Source organism: Cervus canadensis, chromosome 1 (genome assembly GCF_019320065.1).
Source record: "Cervus canadensis isolate Bull #8, Minnesota chromosome 1, ASM1932006v1, whole genome shotgun sequence".
Classification (NCBI taxonomy): domain Eukaryota; kingdom Metazoa; phylum Chordata; class Mammalia; order Artiodactyla; family Cervidae; genus Cervus; species Cervus canadensis.
The window spans coordinates 22,379,780-22,396,901 of record NC_057386.1 but is presented as its reverse complement, the minus strand read 5'-3'; the positions used below and the strand labels follow the sequence as shown (position 1 = coordinate 22,396,901).

Sequence of the window (17,122 nt, the reverse complement as noted above, 5' to 3'; positions counted from 1 at the left end):
ACGTGACTGGATCATTACATTACTATATATGTATATGTGTGTATGTGCACACTTAATCAATCATGGCATATGGTATGTTAAATAGAAGCATGTGAGTAAGCCCAGTAGGAGTAAGACAATTCTCTAGGGAGTAGGGGGCATAATAATTTAGGCCTTGAAGGATGAATAGGAGTTTGTCTTGGTTTACTCAGGGGGTGGGGAGACCATTCCTAATCTCATCCTCTTAGACAGCTTCCTTACTAAGGAAGGTAGGCAGAGAAAGGCCTTGTGTGCACGTTCAGGGAGAGTTTGGAAGAGAAAGTGCAGACTGAGGGCCAGGCCAAGTGGGTTCCATTGTGGGCCATGGGGAGCCTTGCAGGACTGTCCACCTGAGGCCCAGGGACACAGGGGCTGTTTGGGATGGAGGCCAACACGAACTCCAGAGGCCGTGAGAAGCTGAACCATGTCGACTCAGTGCTGAAGATGTGGGCAGGTTTGAGAGTTGGTAATTAGAATTTAGACTATAACTTGGAGGGAGTGCCAAGGATGGGGAATTATACGCTTTTCCTCTACCCAGTGCCCACCCCCCACCCCACCCCCACCTCCGGATCTCCTCGGTCCTGGAATGGGACACAGTCCATGGCGGAAGGCAGAATTTCAAGGTCTTTGAAGATTGCTTCTAAGCGAGGGAGGAGGGGATGTAGACACTTGAGGTTGCAGTGGGTCTGGAGAACTGGCCTAAGGAGGATCTGGTGCCATTCAACCCCCTTCTAGGGAGAACTTGAGGAAAAGCCTTGGGGTCAGGAGGGAACCACAGCCTCCCACCCAGCACCCGCCTGAGGCTTGGGGTGGAAGCAGGCAGCCTGGGAACCGGTCTGCCAACCAGTTTAACCAGGGACTGGTTTCGACTCCGGAGTTCAAAGGAGCTGGGTGCACCCGTTTCTCCCGCCAACGGGAGCAGCGGCCCTTAACCCTTTCCGGATTGTGCCTGGGGAAATGTCCAGGTGGCAGTTCATGCTGGAGAGGGGTCTGGCCTCTTTGGGGCTTGAAACAGGTAGGGGTGACCTCAATTACGGTTGGGGGTGCAAACAGGCACCCGAGAGTGGCAGAATGAGGCGGGAGGCTCCCCGGTTCTCCCCACCCCGATTTCCCTTGGGGTTCCCTCCTCCTGGCCAGGCGGTCCCTGGAGGACCCTGGCTTCTGGGTGGGTGCAGGGGCGCTGGGATTGGATTTCTGGGGTAATGAATATTCATCAGCTGAGCCGGCCTCTGCTTCTGTTTACTTAGCCGGGAGGGGCTGGGTTTCAGGTTCACCTTGACTCCCGGAGCCACAGCGGAGCAGGTACCGCTCCTGCACCTGTTTCTCCTCACCTGCTGCACAGCTGCTCCTACCCAGCTCTCCCAGCCTGAACCTTGCCTGGCGTGGCAGTCCGGAGGCACCCCCACCTCCCCCAGTCTCCCGGGGCGCAGCTCCTGCACTCAGCTCCTTCTCTAGAAAGCTCTCGCCTCCAGCCTCCCAGCAGTCGGGCTCACAGGTACCGGCAGAGGGTGGGCGGGAGGGGAAACCAAGGCATGGACCTCTGTCCGGGGGCTCAGTTCTGCTTCCATGGCTGATACGCCCAGCTGGGAAGGGGGACCAGACATGCCAGCTCCCATCTCTCTCTAGGTGGGCAGGCAGAGCTCGATTCATCCCACTGGCTTCTTGGAGTCAATCCAGGCCTCCAACAGAGCTCCTTCTGGGAAAGCTTTACTCCAGAGCAGTGATCTATTAACTCTTGCTGGACAGGAGCTTACCACCTGCTACCCCCTCTCCCACTGGAGGATGTTTCTGGCTGTCTGGTAGGAATATATCCCTGTCCTCTCCAGGGTACCTGAGTGTCACGCAGAGTGGAGAAGTACCACAGGGGCCGTGCAGAGATGCAAGGAATAGAGGCTCTGAGTTTTGTCTTACTGCAGGAAGCCGACTCGCCCCTTCAACCCCCGCTCCAGCCTTCCACCTCCACTCCAGTCAATGGTTAACTTGTTCCAGCTCAGAAGGAGCCCAACCCAGTCTGGGCAAGGCCCTTAGGGCAGTTCACAGAACCCAGCTGGCATGGTGGGAGCTGTCCTGGGGTGCCCACATGCCTGCCAGGGTGCTGACCACCATAGGCAGGGGGTGGCAGGCTATCCTGTGAGGCCCTTGTGGATTCCTAAACTGTGCAAACAGTGGAGGTGTAACTTGCATCTTCAGGGCTGATTTTTATCATTCGATGGATTGCAAGGCCCTGGGGCAAGGGCCTTGCCCTCAGTGCGCCTGCTCAGGCCCTGCAGAAGCAGGTATATCACCAACTGCTGAGTCTGTTCAAAATTCCAAGTACATCCCCTCCCCCAGGTCCCTCTAGCCTCCTGTGACTACACGTGGGCATGTGACTGTTGGCCTCTGGCTTTTTGCAACTTTGGATACCTGGGAAGTTTGACTGTTGTGTCACATTTTTTTTCTCTAAAATCAGATTTTACACTATTTTGAGGTAGCTCACGATTTAAAAGAATCTTGTAGCCCCCTTATTTTGAAAAACAAAGAATAGTCTGCTAATTTATCTGTTCTGCAAATTCAGATTTCCATAGATTAGCCTTGCTTAAAGGGCTAAACACCTGCTTACTGGCGTGTCATGTCCTCCTGGACAGAAGGGACAGCAAAGCCTAGCAGAAAGCATTTTGGAGAGACCAGAATTCAAGGCTGGGAGCCAAGGGCACCAATAAATTGGTGCCATGGTGAAAGCTCCAGGGCAGGACCCAAGGGCTACTCTGACCTCTCTCTCTGGTTTTCTGACAAGTGGCTCCCTTTACTCCGAGGAGAGTTAAGACCCATGCATGCCGAGTTCTAATACCTGTTAAAGTGGTATATTTTAAGTGGCACAAGCAGAGGGTACTCTCATAGAGCAAGGCAGTTTGGTGGTTACTGTTGTTTCAGGAGCTGAATCCTCCATTCCCCAAGTTCCTTAGCAGTCCCAGATGGGCCGTGGTGGGGTTGTGGGTTTTGCCCCAGATCAGCTGGTGACTGGGGCAACCATAGGCCAAGCAAGCACCCTGTCCCTCCTTCCTGGCCCTCCCCACGGCTCCTTCCAGAAACCCATTCTGGAACACCAAGTTCTGTGCAAGGCTGTGCTAAGCCCAGGTGGGGCAGGCTGCCAAAGCAAAGCTCTCAGGCTGTCTCCTTGGTGCACCACCTCTCCAGGGTGCCCTAAAAGTATTTACCTGACCACTCACCCCTCCTTCACTTTCTAAGTGGGAGCTGCACTAGATATCCTTGGGATTTTCTTGCTTCTTGAGCTCAGCTCGAGGGACAGAGCTGACAAAGTGGCATCTGCTTCCTGGACAGAGAGGTGGGGAGGAATCCCCTTGCTCTGGGCAAGTGGATGGATATATGCAGGGCCAGGGGACAACCACAACAAGGAGGCCATGGACGCAGGCACTCAGTTCGTTTCAAGCTTAGGTCAGCATTCTGCTTTCATTTCTTTCTTTATTTTTCTTTTTAAATACTTTTTTGGCTGAACTGCACAGCATGTGGGATCTTAGTTTCCTGACCAGAAGTCAAACCCATGCCCTCTGCATTGGAAGCATGGAGTCTTAACCACTGGACTCCCAGGGAAGTCCCTCTTTCATTGTTTATGAATTTGACCTGCTCCCCCTCTAAAAAAAAACTCCAGGCTCATTATGGAAAATCTGGGAATCAAAAAAAAAAAAAAATATATATATATATATATAGAGAGAGAGAGAGAGAGGAGAAACCATCCCATATTCCTACTACATAAAGAAAACCAGTATTAATCATTTGTCATATTTCTTCAGGTCTTTTTAGAAAATGTAGTTAAGACCATTAGTTTTTAAAAGTGGGTGATACATTTGCCTGACCTTGGGCTGGTTGATCATCGAGCTTTCCGGTGTGCTGTGGCTATTGCACCCTCCTCCTCAGGACTTGCACAGCTCACACTGATACTGAGTCCAAGCTTGCTGTGCTCGCTACATGACAGGCCAGTGAGTCGGAGAGACGAGGTGTTGAGGCAAAGGAATAAGTTTTATTCAGAAAGCCAGCTGACCAAGAAGATGACAGACTAACGTTTCAAAATAACCATCTTTTCAGGGTCTGAATGCCAGGTTCTTTTATGGATCAGAGATGGCAGGGAGGAGGAAACAGTAAAAGGGCCATTAATTTTGCAAATATCTCCTAGAGTGGCAAGCTTCAGGCAGGGGATGTGTGAGGTTCTTCCTTCCTACCATCTATGGGTGGACAGGGTTCTGAACAAAGGCACTTTAGTTTAACAGTCAGGCAGAGGGGCAGATTCTCTGAGACAGGCCATTATGTATGATTATAATAACAAAAGCAATGGAAAGCAAGTCAAGGAAACAGTTTCAATATGGAGACAGTATTGACTTCTCCCTGCAACAATACCATGGAGTTCTGAAAATCAGACCACCAACCTCTCCAGGCCCAAAGATGCTTCCATTTCTCATCACTCTGCCTGCTCTTTCATTGATCTTGATATCTCTAGCCTATACTCTCTTTTTCTTGTGGTGTCCAGATAACTTCATCTGCCAAAATGTACACCAGCTCAGGCAGCAACTTCATGGAATAGTAAAAGGTGAGGCCACTACTGTGTCAGGACACATCACATTGTCAGTGAAGAAGCTTGGCTTTCAGATCCCTGCCCCATCTCTCATGGGGTATCCTTATGGAGGGTCCAGCCTGTGATAACCAGACCCCACATGTACCTCTTGGCCCCACCAAACCTCCCTCCAAGTGTTCAGTTTCCCTTCGAACTCCTGTCCTTATGGAAGCTGTATGGGGAAAGGGAACCACCCCTTAATAAGTTTTACTTTGCAAAGCACGTCTACCTCGTGGGCAAGGATGAACATTAGAGCTGAACGTTAGGTCTGGAAAGGACAGGTGCGGACACTGAGGTCCAAAGATGTACCTTGCCAGAGGTCACGAGGCTGGAACGGTTCTCGGGACTTCCCACTCCCAGCCTGATGTTTCTCTCCCTTAGAAAAACCCCAGCTGCTTCTCCAGCCCCGGTGGTGACCACAGGGAAGTCCAAATTACTCTGAACATCACAAATCCTGTTTAATTTTGTAATGAATTCCAAAGAAAATGCATAGGGTGTTTCTGTCCATCTGATACCAGCTGATCGCCTGTCTGCTCCTGGCAGCAGGGCCTGGAGGCATAGCAGGAAGAGCTTGGGAAGGTGGCCAAGGCCCAGCTGCTTATGACCCGGCAAGTTATTCACCCTCCTGCAGCCCCAAGGGGCCTGGAGTGTCAAGCTGCCCGGCAGCGGTGTGTAGCTGTCCCACTGTCCCGTCTGCCTGGCTCAGATGGCGTCCCCGTGGATGTTTTCTTGACCGCCTCTTCCCCAGACCCCTCTCTCTCCTCATGTTCACCAAAAGGATTGCATGGCTGACCTGAATCCTGGGTTCACTTGGCCCTACCTTCAATTCTTTCAAGCCTGGCTGGGAGACTAGAAAGGGCTGCTCCAAGGCCCCTACCCCTTCTCCCCACTGACGGCTTTCTCTACACCCCCTGCTCCTGCAGGAAGCCCCACCCTCAGGTCTGGGAACGCCATGACCGAAGTTGGTTGGTGGAAGCTGACCTTCCTGCGGAAAAAGAAATCCACTCCCAAAGTGCTGTATGAGATCCCTGACGCCTACACCCAGACTGAGGGTGGTGCGGAGCCCCCGAGGCCTGAGAGCGGGAGCCCCAGCAGCAACTTTAACACCCGCCTGGAGAAGATTGTGGACAAGAACACCAAGGGCAAGCACGTCAAAGTCTCCAACTCAGGCCGCTTCAAGGAGAAGAAAAAGGTCCGAGCCTCGTTAGCGGAGAACCCTAACCTCTTTGATGACAGGGAGGGCAAAGGACAGTGAAGGGGGCTGAGGAGGACACTACCACCTGCCCGCTCCCTGCCATCAGCTGGGTCTGAAATGGGAGCTCACCACGCTGGCCTCTTTGGCCACAGCTGAAGCCATGGGGGGACTTGATGCCTGCTGGCAGGAAATGTCTGGTTTTAGGTTTGTATTTATGTGCTCTGGCTTTCTGGAAGGCCTGAGAGATCCCAGGTCCTCCTGCCCTCCCCCACCACATACAAAGGCACTTCAGTTCAAGGTTGAAAAGTCCCACTTGGGAAGGACAGCCCTCCTCAAGGCACTGGCAGCACCAGCAGGGAGGTGGGCGTGGAAGGAATGGAGCAAGGGATCCGGACAGACCTCACCCCCTGCTGGGGCACAGGGTCAAGGGTGAGTTTAAATGACTGCTCCCTCTACTTTCTCTACCTGTGATTATTCTCTGGATCAATTCTGAGTGCATTTTCCAGAAGCCACGTGATGGGGGTGGTTTCCTGGAGCTGAGGTGGAGATGATGAACTTGAGCTCACCTCCTAAGTCAAGTGGGAAACTTCCTGGAACTTTGCCCCCAGGTGTGTGCGGGGAGGGGACACTGGCACTCCCTAGGAGGTGCTGCAGAAGGCCGGACCAGGGACCCCACAAGTTCTGCATGCACCCTCAAAGGGAAAGTACACTGCCCCTCGGGTCCAAACTTGGAAAGGGGGTGGGAAGTTCTGGCAGGAGCCCTCCTACCCCTACTAGTATTTAAGATGGATCAGCCCCAGAGATGAGTCCTGGAGCCTTGAATTTTCTTTAAAAGAAAAAAAAATTGTAGGTTTCTTTTTGTAATAAACAATGCTGCAAAAGCAGAGAAACTATGTACGCTCTTGTCTTACATTTACTGAGATGCTGTTTTTCATGACTTTACTCTTTTTTACTTTGTGTTAAAACTGTTCCTTTTGAGCATCAGGAAAGGCCCCCAGGTGAAAAAATATAATGCATGGGGCCCTAACTTCACCACCAAGCCATCTTAGCATCTGGAGATGGAGAGAGCAAAGGAAGGAGCTAGTTACACCTCAGCAACAGAAAGGCTTTCAGGTGCTCCAAGAGAATGGAGCCGACCTCTGGTGACTGACCCCCAAATCTCAGGGGTTTAGTTTGGGATCCAGATTCAAATTCTGGTTCCTCCTTTAGCAGCTGGGTGATTTGGGGAACATTGAAAAGCAACAACAAAATCCCTGAGCCTCAGCTTCCTCTTCCGTAAAAGGGGCTGTACTAAAATCTATTTCACAGAGAGTGGCCAGTATAGGGCTTTCCTGGTGGCTCTGCGGTAAAGAATCCACCTGCAATGCAGGAGTCACAGGAGATGCAGGTTTGATCCCTGGATTGGGAAGATCCCCTGGAGGAGGGCATGGCAACTCACTCCAGGATTCTTGCCTGGAGAATCCCAGCGATGGAGGAGCCTGGAGGGCTGCAGTCCAAAGGGTCGTGAAGAGTCGGACATGACTGAAGTGACTTAGCACACGTACATGGTCAGTATCACATGACCCATAAATAGTCTTATGTATGTGCCCAATGAATATCAGTTTCCTTCCCTTTCTTTTATGAAGGAACTCCACCACAGCTCATGCTTCCATTTAAGGATGAAGAGAGAGCTTACTCCCTATGCTGTTAGGTCTAGACCCTCCTCAAGCCCCAGGAGCTGAGAACTGGAAAAAAATTGGCCAAACTCTGGAGCTCATGGTGGGAAGAGAGAGAGACCGAGGTGACAACTAAACAATGTGATTCTGTGGCTTCCAGGTCAGCTCCTCGCAGGCTGCTGGGCCACCCCAGGGAGGTTACTCAGGACATTTACCAAAACAAGCAGACCTGTACAAGGGGGCCTTTGTTAGCTGGCCTCACCCAGGCCAGAGGGAACTCTGAAGAAAAGGGAGGGAGACCAGGGACTGGAGGGAGGGAAGGCAGGCTCAGGTGTATGGCCTTCCCCCAAGCCTCTTCCCCATCCCTCCCCACCACATGTAACTTTCTAGGGTCCCCACAATCATTCAGTCCATAAAGCCTCCCATGGAGGAGCTAACTTTCCACCGACTGCAGCTCTGCTCAGAGTTAGCAGCTGAAACTCAGAGGGTTTACAATCAGCCAGCTCTGTGGCAAGTACCCCCACGAAGTTCCTCCTATAACCCTCTCATCATAGGTGCTGTCATTATCACCGTTTTCCAGCTGCATTAGCTGAGGCTTAAGAGATCAAGTCACCAGACCTGGGTCAGGGGTTCCTAGTGGCAAAGCTGGGGCTGAGGCCAGACCTGTGCATAAGGCTGCCACACCACACAGCCCCCTTCACACTGGGTTTTTATCTGCTCAGGGAAGGGAAGCCCGGCGAGCTGCAGTCCATGGGGTTGCAAAAAGTCAGACAGGACTGAGCAAATGAACAACGGGGAAGGGAAACTGAGGCTCAGAACAAGGAAAGGAGTACAGTCACCTGCAGTGGGGAGGTGGGGAGAGAGGGCCGTGCCTGGGCCTTGGGGTCCTGGGAGGCAAGCCTCCTCTGAGGGGGCCACCCAGAATTTGGAACCAGTGAGGAAAAGCCAACCAGCTCCAAGGGTGAGACCCCAAACCACAGGCACCTGCCGCTTCAGCCATCCTGAGGTTCCCTGAGGCAAGGGGTGGGGAGGGGTGAGAGGCTGGGCCCCAGGCCACTGACCTGTGGTTCTGTCTCATACTGGCAACCATCACTATTTTCCCTCTTAGGTGAGAGGGTCTGCGCGTTCCTCAACCCTGTGCATGCCGCTCCACTCCACGGCCCCAAAGTGATGGCCACAGAATCTCCCATGAAAACTCCACACATATCCTTAAGTTAAGGGATGGACGGATGGGCTGGGGGAGGTAATAAGAGCCAAAGAAGACCTGGCTGCCCAGGAAGTCAGCGCCCAGGCAGCCACAAGTGTTCACCAGGCCAGAGGAGGAGGAAGCGAGAGTGCAAATATGAAAATATGAGCAGGAGAGGGAGAGGCTACGGTTATTGACCACAGTTTCACTGGGACAGGACCCAAGAGGGGAAAGAGGGGGGCAGGAGGGGCCGACAAGAACTGGCCTGTGCTGCCTAGAAGGGGCCAACCCTGGGCATCGGGCTCCCCCTGCTGGACACCCAACTTCCCCAAGTGGAGAAGCCAGGTAGGAGGAGTTGCTTAAATTCTTCAAGTCCCCTCAAACATCGGGGGCGGGGGACGAGACCAGGCTAGACTGAATATTTACATCATGCATGGCTGATGAGCTTTTATTTTAGACTTGGCACAGGGACTGTCAGACAGAGGAAAGGAAAGGAACAGCTGAGACCAGGCTCAAAGCAGGGGGTATACACAGACCCCATAACATAACAGGACAAGGTAGGGAAGGGCACTCCAGCACCCTCTCCTGCAAGTGGCCGCATTGTGCCTTCCTGCACCCCCCGGCTTAAGGAAGCCGGTGGGGGTGGAGGGTGGTCAACACCCAGAGGGCTGCTCTTGGAGGAGGCAGTCAGTAACAGACGCCAAAGCACACACCCATACAGTGGAATGAAGCACAGTTTACAGAGTTGCAAGCTCAATGGCCAATGTATGCAAACAGTCAGTTCTCTGATCCTGGCTTAGTCACAGCAAACATTTGCCCAGCCTGGCTCCTCTCCGCAGCCTGGAGGCCACTCATCCACGTTATCCCTGGTCACCAGACTTGTGCTCGAAGACATAGACTATAGGTCTATACCAAAGAATCCAGCTGCATAAGTGGTTGGTTGAGGTTGAGGCTAATCTGGTTACGTGGAAGCGGGGGTGGTCTTGTTTAAAGCAGCGTGGGAATCAATGGATCTGGGTAGGCTCCCAGGGGAAGCCAAAGCTGCTGGCCTGTGGACTACACTTCAAGTGAATGAAAGTCGCTCAGTCGTGTCTGACTCTTTTCGACCCCATGGACTAGACAGTCCATGGGATTCTCCAGGCCAGAATACTGGAGTGGGTAGCCTTTCCCGTCTTCAGGGGATCTTCCCAATCCAGGGATCAAACCCAGATCTCCTGTATTGCAGATGGATTTTTTACCACCTGAGCCACAAGGGAAGCCCCACTGTAAGTAGCAAGGATCTATTAACATGGGCTCTCAACCTTGGCTGCACAGAATTCCCAAGGACCTTTGAAACTTCCCCAAGTCCTGGCTGTACTCACACTGGTCAAATCACCTTTGAGAGTGGGACTGAGCAGCAGGGTTTTTAAAGCTCCTGGGTAATTCCAGTAAAAATTCAGTAGGGGTGGCAGGGAGGTAAAGGGATACGTGTCAGAAAAGTATAAGCTCTATTATTTAATTTTATATCTGGAAAAAGAAATACATATAAATGTATGTGTATATGTATTTCACATACATATGTGCTGTGCTAAATCACTTCAGTCGTGTCTGACTCTTTGTGACTCTATGGACTGTAGCCCACCAGGCTCCTCTATCCATGGCATTCTCCAGGCAAGAACACTAGAGTGGGTTGCCATGCCCTGCTCCAGCGGATCTTCCAGACCCAGGGATTGAACCCACATCTCTTACCTCTCCTGCACCGGCAGGTGGGTTCTTTACCACCAGCACCATCTGGAAAGCCCTCACATACATCAAGTTTTTATAAACAAATGTGGAAAGGAAGGCCTGATGAAAATCTTCCTGACCACAGATACTAGCATGAGTTTCTTCTACAAAACTCCTGTCTGACAGGGACAGAACACTCACTACCTAACCTACTCCCTCTTAGGCAGCCCCAACTGAAATTTCTTCCCATACTGAGATAAAATCTAACTTCATGTAACTTCCACCTATGGGTCCTTTGGAGCTACAGAGAATAAATTTAGTCTCTTTTCCACATTGCTCCTCTTCAGATAATGGAGGGCAGCTATCAGTTGGGTAAGAGGTTTAAAAATATCCTACTAGTAAGTGAGTTAGTTAAGGTTCTTTTTTGTTGCAAGCAAATCAATTCTGACTGGTTTAAGCCAAGAAAAAAAAAAAAAACCTCTCTCTTTTTTTAAAGAGATAATGGGGGTTTTCTGAGGTAGAAGGAGGAATTGCACAACCCCAGGCATGGGAAGGAGGGATCCCTGGATCGTTCAGGGAATTTGCAAGAGCAGCAGCCAGAAGTTGCTGTTTCTAGGCCGCCATTATTTACTTGGCGGCTACAACGGTTCCGATGCTCTGAGTCTCTAGATTTCAAATTTCAAATTTGAAAGAAAAGAAAAACTGATTGGCTAGATTGCCTCGGGTGCAATTGGCTCTGGCCAGACTCTGTCATGTGATAACAAACAAGGCTGCTGGGGGCCCACCCCCTGTCACCGGAAAAGGGAATCACATCAGCTCCACCCCTACAGGGAGCTATTCCAATAAATCATAGTTAAGGTGGAGAAGAAAATTACGAGATTTTCCATTTGTGACCGTCTGTGCCACTGTTAAACTCCACTAGACTAGCTGACTGCGGAGAATTCTGAGGGTGAACACTGAAGGGCCCTGAATGTCAGAGGCAGGAAGGGAAATGGCTTGAGTTTAGAAGGGTCTGGCCCCCCATCCCATACCCTCTCTGGGGCACTGGCCCCAGCTCCACTCCGTGCCAACAGATTGGGAGTCAGGGCGCAAGTCTCTCATAGAGCCAGTCTTCCTCCCCTTGGTGGGTCATGGGCCCCAGAGGGGCATCTCCGGTTAGTAGGCCTCGTCGAAAGACGATTCGGTCGTGCAGGCGGTTGGTTTGGCCTTGCCAGAACTCCATCACCTCTGGGTACAGGATGTAGCCACCCCTACAAGGAGAAGTAGATGGTTTGGTGCTCTGTGCATCTTTCTAACCAAGCAACCCTCACCACCATCCACGCCATCCCAGAGTCCCGTGAAAGAAGCTGCTGGCATGCATCTGACAAGGGTTGCCAGGGAGGAGTGTATCTGGAATTCCAAGGACAGCATGGCTTCAAGGAAGCATGAGGGTCCCAGTGTCCCTTTCTAGGTGACCTCCAGTATCACTCACCAGTATTTTGGCTTTGGCACCTCCTGTTCCTGGTAGAGTTGCTCCAGTTCCTTATTTTTCTTTCTCAGATACTGTCCAGGGGAAGGAAATGAAGAAAGGGCCAGACTCAGTCAGTGCTTCATTGAATCACCACTTATAGGGCCTGTGCTCTGTGCCAGGTGCTGGGGACACAGGTGACCTCCGCGGGCACAGTTCAACAGGAGGGTCAGACAGACACCGGAGGCCTGTTCCCTGCTCCCCATATTCACACCCCCAATTTTCCCATCCATTTCACTTTGCTGGAAAGAGAGAGCCCTGGCATCCCCTGGGGACAGCCTTTGGGGCTGAGTCAAGGCACCCAACACTCAAAGGACTAAGGAGAAGCCCCACTTACCTCCCTATCTGGGATCACGGAACTCTGGTGACTGACCACAGCCCCAATCTGGCTGCTCTTGGGGCGGGAGTGGAAGTAGCATTCAGCCTCCTCCTCAGGCAGCTTCTTCACGGGCCCCTCCACACGCACCTGCCCAGGGATGGCCTTGGTTAGACAGCATTCAAGGCCACCTGCCCTCCCAATCAGCACTGGCCCATCTTCTTTGTTCTTCTCTTTAGCCACTGCCCTGTTGCACCTGACTCCAGGTAGCCCAGCTAAGTGAGAGCCATTTGAAAGGCAGGATGTTTGCGCAGCCTGGGGACCTTCACCAGGTTCATCCATAAACTCAGGCCCCTCCTACCTCCAGTCCACCCCCTATCTCCCAGGAATGCTCACTCACCTGACGGTGCAGGGGCTCCCAGTAGAAGACAAGGGAAGCAAAGGGATTCGAGTCCTGGAAATGGAAGAGAATCCACAGACAGTCATCAGGACAGGAGAGAGGATGCCTGAGCACAGGGGGAAGGTAGGGGGTCTGCACCGCACAGGCCCACTGAAGATGCATTTACTGTAGCATCTCATTAAGTTCTCAAAGGTAGGCCTACTTTTACAGGTGTGGAGATAGGCTCAGAGAGCTTCAGTAACACGCCCGGGTTCACAGGGTCAATGGAAGACCTGCACTGAAAACCTCAGCCAGATGGACTCCAAAGTGAGGCTTGCCATGTCTCTCACCCACAGATTTGCAAATCCTCTGAAATGCACATTTGACTGCACTGGACTTGGGGAGGGCTACTCATTTTGGATTCATTAACTGAACGCATACGAAGTGCCAGCTCTGTGCTCAACACCAGGAGAGGTGCTGGGGGTGTAACAGAGACACCTCAGAGGCAGCCTTGCCCCCACGGAGCTTACCGTTTAGCAGAGGACATAAACATTGATCACATAACCCCCCAAATACATGCAGTTAGAAACTAAAACAATGGCAGAAAGGAAATTTGTCAATTATAGTGACCGCACACAGTGAGAGGGGCTGGCTCAGCTCGGGAGTCCAGAGGCTTCCATGAGGAGCTGATGTGGGGGCTGAGACCCGAAGAAACAGGAGCTACTCAGATAAACAGCTAGGGAGGTGGAGGTGCTTAAGGCTTGCCCTCATTCACAGCAGAGAGAAGGCAAGTGCAAAGGCCTCTAGTCAGGACAGTGCCTGAGCACGGCTGGCAGGTGGACTGGGGCAGGCATGGCATGAGTAGGGGACCAACAAGCCAAGGCTGGAGGCTGCAGGCCCAGGAAGGATTTACCGTGAACCCTCACCAGCTCTTTTCCCTTTCGACTCTCGAAGTTAGTGAAGAAGCGGAAGCCATCCTTGCCAAAGCCCTTCAGCAGCACCATGCGGGCAGACGGTTTCCCATCTCTGGGGCAAAGAGCAGAGCACCATGGTCAGAGACCCTCCCCAGAGGATGTCTGAGCACCCCTACACCTGTGCCCCCTTATTCTGCACTCTCTGGGCACTCAAGCTGCCCATGGGCATTTGTCCCAGAGGTGCAAACATGACACCGTTGCCTAGGGCCCTATAATGGACTCAACTGGGTTCCACTAACATTTTTGAAGCCCTCACTCACAATGTGACTGTATTTGAAGATGGGACCTTTAGGGAATGATTAAGGTTAAATGAGATCATAAGAGTGGGACTCTAATCCAGTAGGACTGGTGTCCTGATAAGAAAAGGAAGAGACACCAGAGAACTCCCTCTCTCCCTGCATACACAAGGGGAAGGCCATGCGAGAACACAGCAGAAAGGCAGCCATCTGTAAGCCAGGACTCGAGAGAGGCTTTGCTAGAAACCAACTCTGATAGCACCTTGAGTTTGGACTTCTAGCCTCCAGACCTGTGAGACAACAAGTTTCTGCTATGCCACCCAGTCTGTTATGGTGGCCCAAGCAAACTAGCTCTGGGGGATAACCAGGGGCACAGCACAAGAGCCCTGCCTCCAAAGCCTTACACTTTAGTGAGGAGGGAGAAGAAGAGTTGAATAAGAGGCTAATACAAGCGATGTCTCAAAGAATTTATGACAGATTGTCAAATGAATGATACAAACCAGCACTGTGCTAGATTTCAAGAGAGGGAGATAGCTTTATGGAGATCTACCTCCCCAGATGGGAAGTGGGGAGACTGGGAGCTGAGGGAGACAAGGGTGTGTGTACTGGGAGGTAGAAGCATCAGGGGCAGAGATGAATGAGGCACTACATTTTATCACTAAATGTAATTGAGTCAAGTGTAATCTTTGGTTTACAGGTAAGGACACTGAGGCCCAGAGAAGACAAATTACTTGCCTGAGGTCACACAGCATGTTAATAATAGAACTAGAGTCACAAAGTTGTCATCCATCAAACTGAGAGCTTCCTAAGTTTCCTACTTCATCTGTACCCACCTACAGAAGGGCCCACGGCTGTGCCTACCTCGTACACGTAGCCAGACACATGGCGTTGGCTTCCATTATCTCAGGACACTGAACAGCCTCCTCGAACCAGGCAGCAAACTGCTTCACAGGGTCCAGGGAGGTCAGATGAGTCTCCTCAAATGCCTGGGATAGGAGAGTTTTATTTCATTTAACAAACACATAGAGTGTTTACTGTGTACATGCTCTGTTCTAGGCACTTTTCAAGTGTTAACTCATTTAGTCCTCATAACAAAAACCCGTCCCCAGGAAGGTTCTGTTAGCCTCATCTTATAGGCGAGAAAACAGGTTCAAAATGGTGACTAATTTGACAAATCAGGGTTTCATGTCAAACCTATCACCTGGGAAGCCTAAAAAAAAAACCAACCCTGGGCTCCACCCAGTAAATTCTCATTCAGCAGGTCAATTGCAGGAAGGGGGACCCCTTCCAGGGCCTGAGAGCGGGCTCTTGTCTGACACTCAGAAATGAATTGTCCAAGGAGGTACACTTGCTGACAAAACAAGAGACTTTATTGGGACAGGGCGCCCGGGTGGAAAGCAGCAGGGTAAGTGGACCCGGGAGGACTGCTCTGTCACATGGCTTGCAGTTTCATGTTTTATGGTGATGTTGTTGGTTTCCGGGTTGTCTCTGGCCAATCATTCTGACTCAGGGTCCTTCCTGGTGGCACGCGCAGTGCTCAGCCAAGATGGATTCCAGTCAGAAGGATTCTGGGAGGTGGGTAGGACATATAGACTGTCTCCTCTCTCTTTTTGACCTTTCTCAAATTCTTCTAGTTGGTGTTAGCTTGTTAGTTCCATGTTCCTTCCCGGGACCTCTGGTTTAAGATAACTCATGCAAGTGGTTACTTTGGGGCCTGGCCAGGGCAGGCAGTTTGGGTCAGTGGTTCCCCTAACAAGTCTGAGATTTAATGAAAAACTGCATGTTTAACAAGCATTTCTGGAAAAGTTCACATGCAACTAGATTTGGTAACCAGGCTCCGGGCCCTAATTCCAAAATAGTTCTCTTGGTTTCTCTTCTGAGGAGAGAAAAGGAAGTAAGATCCAGGAGCTTTCTCCTGCACTCCTGGGTAAGTTATTCCTCCTCCTCAAAGTGTTATTTATTTATCAAACATTTATGGACTTCCCTGGGGTCCAGTGGTTTAAAATCCACCTGCCTATGCAGGGTGCTGGGGTTTGATCCCTAGTCTGGGAAGATCCCACATGCCGGGGGGCAGCCTGAGGGCCACAGCTACTGAGCCCATGGGCTGCAGCTATGGGAAGACGGCACACCTAGAGCCCCATGCTCCCCAATGAGGGAAGCCTTTGCCCAAGGAAGACCCAGAGCAACCAAAAATAGACAAAATAAATTAACTAGTTACACTTAAAAACAACAAACAAGCTTCCCAGGTGGCTCAGTGGTAAAGAATCTGCCTGCCAATCCAGGAGACACGTGTTCTAATCCCTGGGTGGAGAAGAGCCCTGGAAATGGCAACCCACTTCAGTATTTTTGCCTGGGAAACTCCATGGACAGAAGAGCCTGGTGGGCTTCAGTTCATGGGGTCACAAAGAGTTGGAGACGACTCAGTGTCTAAACAAGCTGCTTATCACTGTTCTAGGCACTTTACTAGCTTTACTACTTTGGCCACCTGATGTGAACAGTCGACTCATTGGGAAAGATCCTGATGCTGGAAAGATTGAAGGCAAAAGGAGAAAGCGGGCAAAAGAAGAGGGCAGCAAAGGATGAGATGGTTAGATAGCATCACCGACTCAATGGACATGAACCTGAGCACATTTTGGGAGATACTGAAGGACAGGGAATCCTGGCCCGGTGCAGTCCATGGAGTTGCAAAGAGTCTGACGCAACTTGGCGACTGAACAACAGAGGTATTTTACAAATATCAAAGTCCATAACATCCCCGTGAGGTCAGTGATATTACTTGTGAAATGAGGAAACTGAGACCCAGAGAGGTGAGTAAGCCGCCCAAGAAGTGTGCCCAACGACTGGCAGGATTCCTCCCAGGCAATCCCCGAGTGAGCGCCCTGAGTGCCTATAAAGAGCTGCCTCTGGAGTCCACCTTCATCCTCGTTTCTCCAGAAACCCTCCCCCATTGATGGTCTTTGAACCCCCGCTTCTCCCATAGGGGTAACCCCGGGGTTAGGATCAGAAACCCCAGGGGATCCCTTCCATGCCCCTCCCCTCGGGAGATGACTGCGGAGGCCCTGCAGGGCAGCGCACCTCTGGGTCCCCGCGGTAAGTCTTGCGCATCGGTCCTAGGTCCATGGCAGCACCGCGGCTGCAGAGGTGGCGGAGGCAGCGGGGCCACTCGGCGGGTCGCCCAAACGTCACGATGACGCTCCGCAGCCAGAATGTCATGGGGCCGCCGGCCACGTGACCCGGCGTGGCTCCGCGCTGGGTTCCGTCGGGTTCGGAACCAGTGTCTTAGCCGGGGAATCTTCCGGTAAGGAAGAATTTACCAGTCACCAAGACAGGCCGACAGCCTAAGTCCTCC

The 17,122-nt window shown here is 51.7% G+C and overlaps 2 protein-coding genes across 3 annotated transcripts; one reads left to right on the top strand and one right to left on the bottom strand.

The window, feature by feature from the left end:
• Positions 1 to 894: 894 nt before the first annotated feature.
• Positions 895 to 6,709, top strand: PRR15L (proline rich 15 like). Of its 2 annotated transcripts, XM_043470275.1 has the most exons (3): positions 943 to 1,033; positions 1,287 to 1,513; positions 5,545 to 6,709. In XM_043470275.1, the coding sequence occupies exon 3, from the start codon at positions 5,574 to 5,576 to the stop codon at positions 5,874 to 5,876; it is 303 nt and encodes a 100-aa protein (XP_043326210.1). In that variant the 5' UTR covers positions 943 to 1,033; positions 1,287 to 1,513; positions 5,545 to 5,573; the 3' UTR covers positions 5,877 to 6,709. The 2 variants fall into 2 exon arrangements, with proteins under 2 accessions (XP_043326220.1, XP_043326210.1); XM_043470285.1 differs by having other exon boundaries at positions 895 to 1,513.
• Positions 6,710 to 9,089: 2,380 nt separating this feature from the next.
• PNPO (pyridoxamine 5'-phosphate oxidase) lies at positions 9,090 to 17,114 on the bottom strand. The gene is made up of 7 exons (XM_043470263.1): positions 16,849 to 17,114; positions 14,635 to 14,759; positions 13,490 to 13,589; positions 12,585 to 12,638; positions 12,206 to 12,334; positions 11,833 to 11,903; positions 9,090 to 11,611 (listed from the first exon to the last, which is right to left on the bottom strand). Exons 1-7 carry the CDS (start codon positions 16,984 to 16,986, stop codon positions 11,443 to 11,445), a joined length of 786 nt encoding a protein of 261 aa, XP_043326198.1. The 5' UTR covers positions 16,987 to 17,114; the 3' UTR covers positions 9,090 to 11,442.
• Positions 17,115 to 17,122: the final 8 nt, after the last annotated feature.

Excerpts from the sequence above, each read along its gene's own strand:
- PRR15L (XM_043470285.1), top strand. The coding sequence starts at position 5,574 with ATGACCGAAGTTGGTTGGTGGAAGCTGACCTTCCTGCGGAAAAAGAAA.
- PNPO (XM_043470263.1), bottom strand. The coding sequence starts at position 16,986 with ATGACATTCTGGCTGCGGAGCGTCATCGTGACGTTTGGGCGACCCGCC. Across the intron at positions 13,590-14,634 it reads TGTCTGGCTACGTGTACGAG|AGATGGGAAACCGTCTGCCC; the intron begins GTAGGCACAGCC and ends TCTTTGCCCCAG. Across the intron at positions 11,612-11,832 it reads GTGCCAAAGCCAAAATACTG|GGGTGGCTACATCCTGTACC; the intron begins GTGAGTGATACT and ends TTCTCCTTGTAG.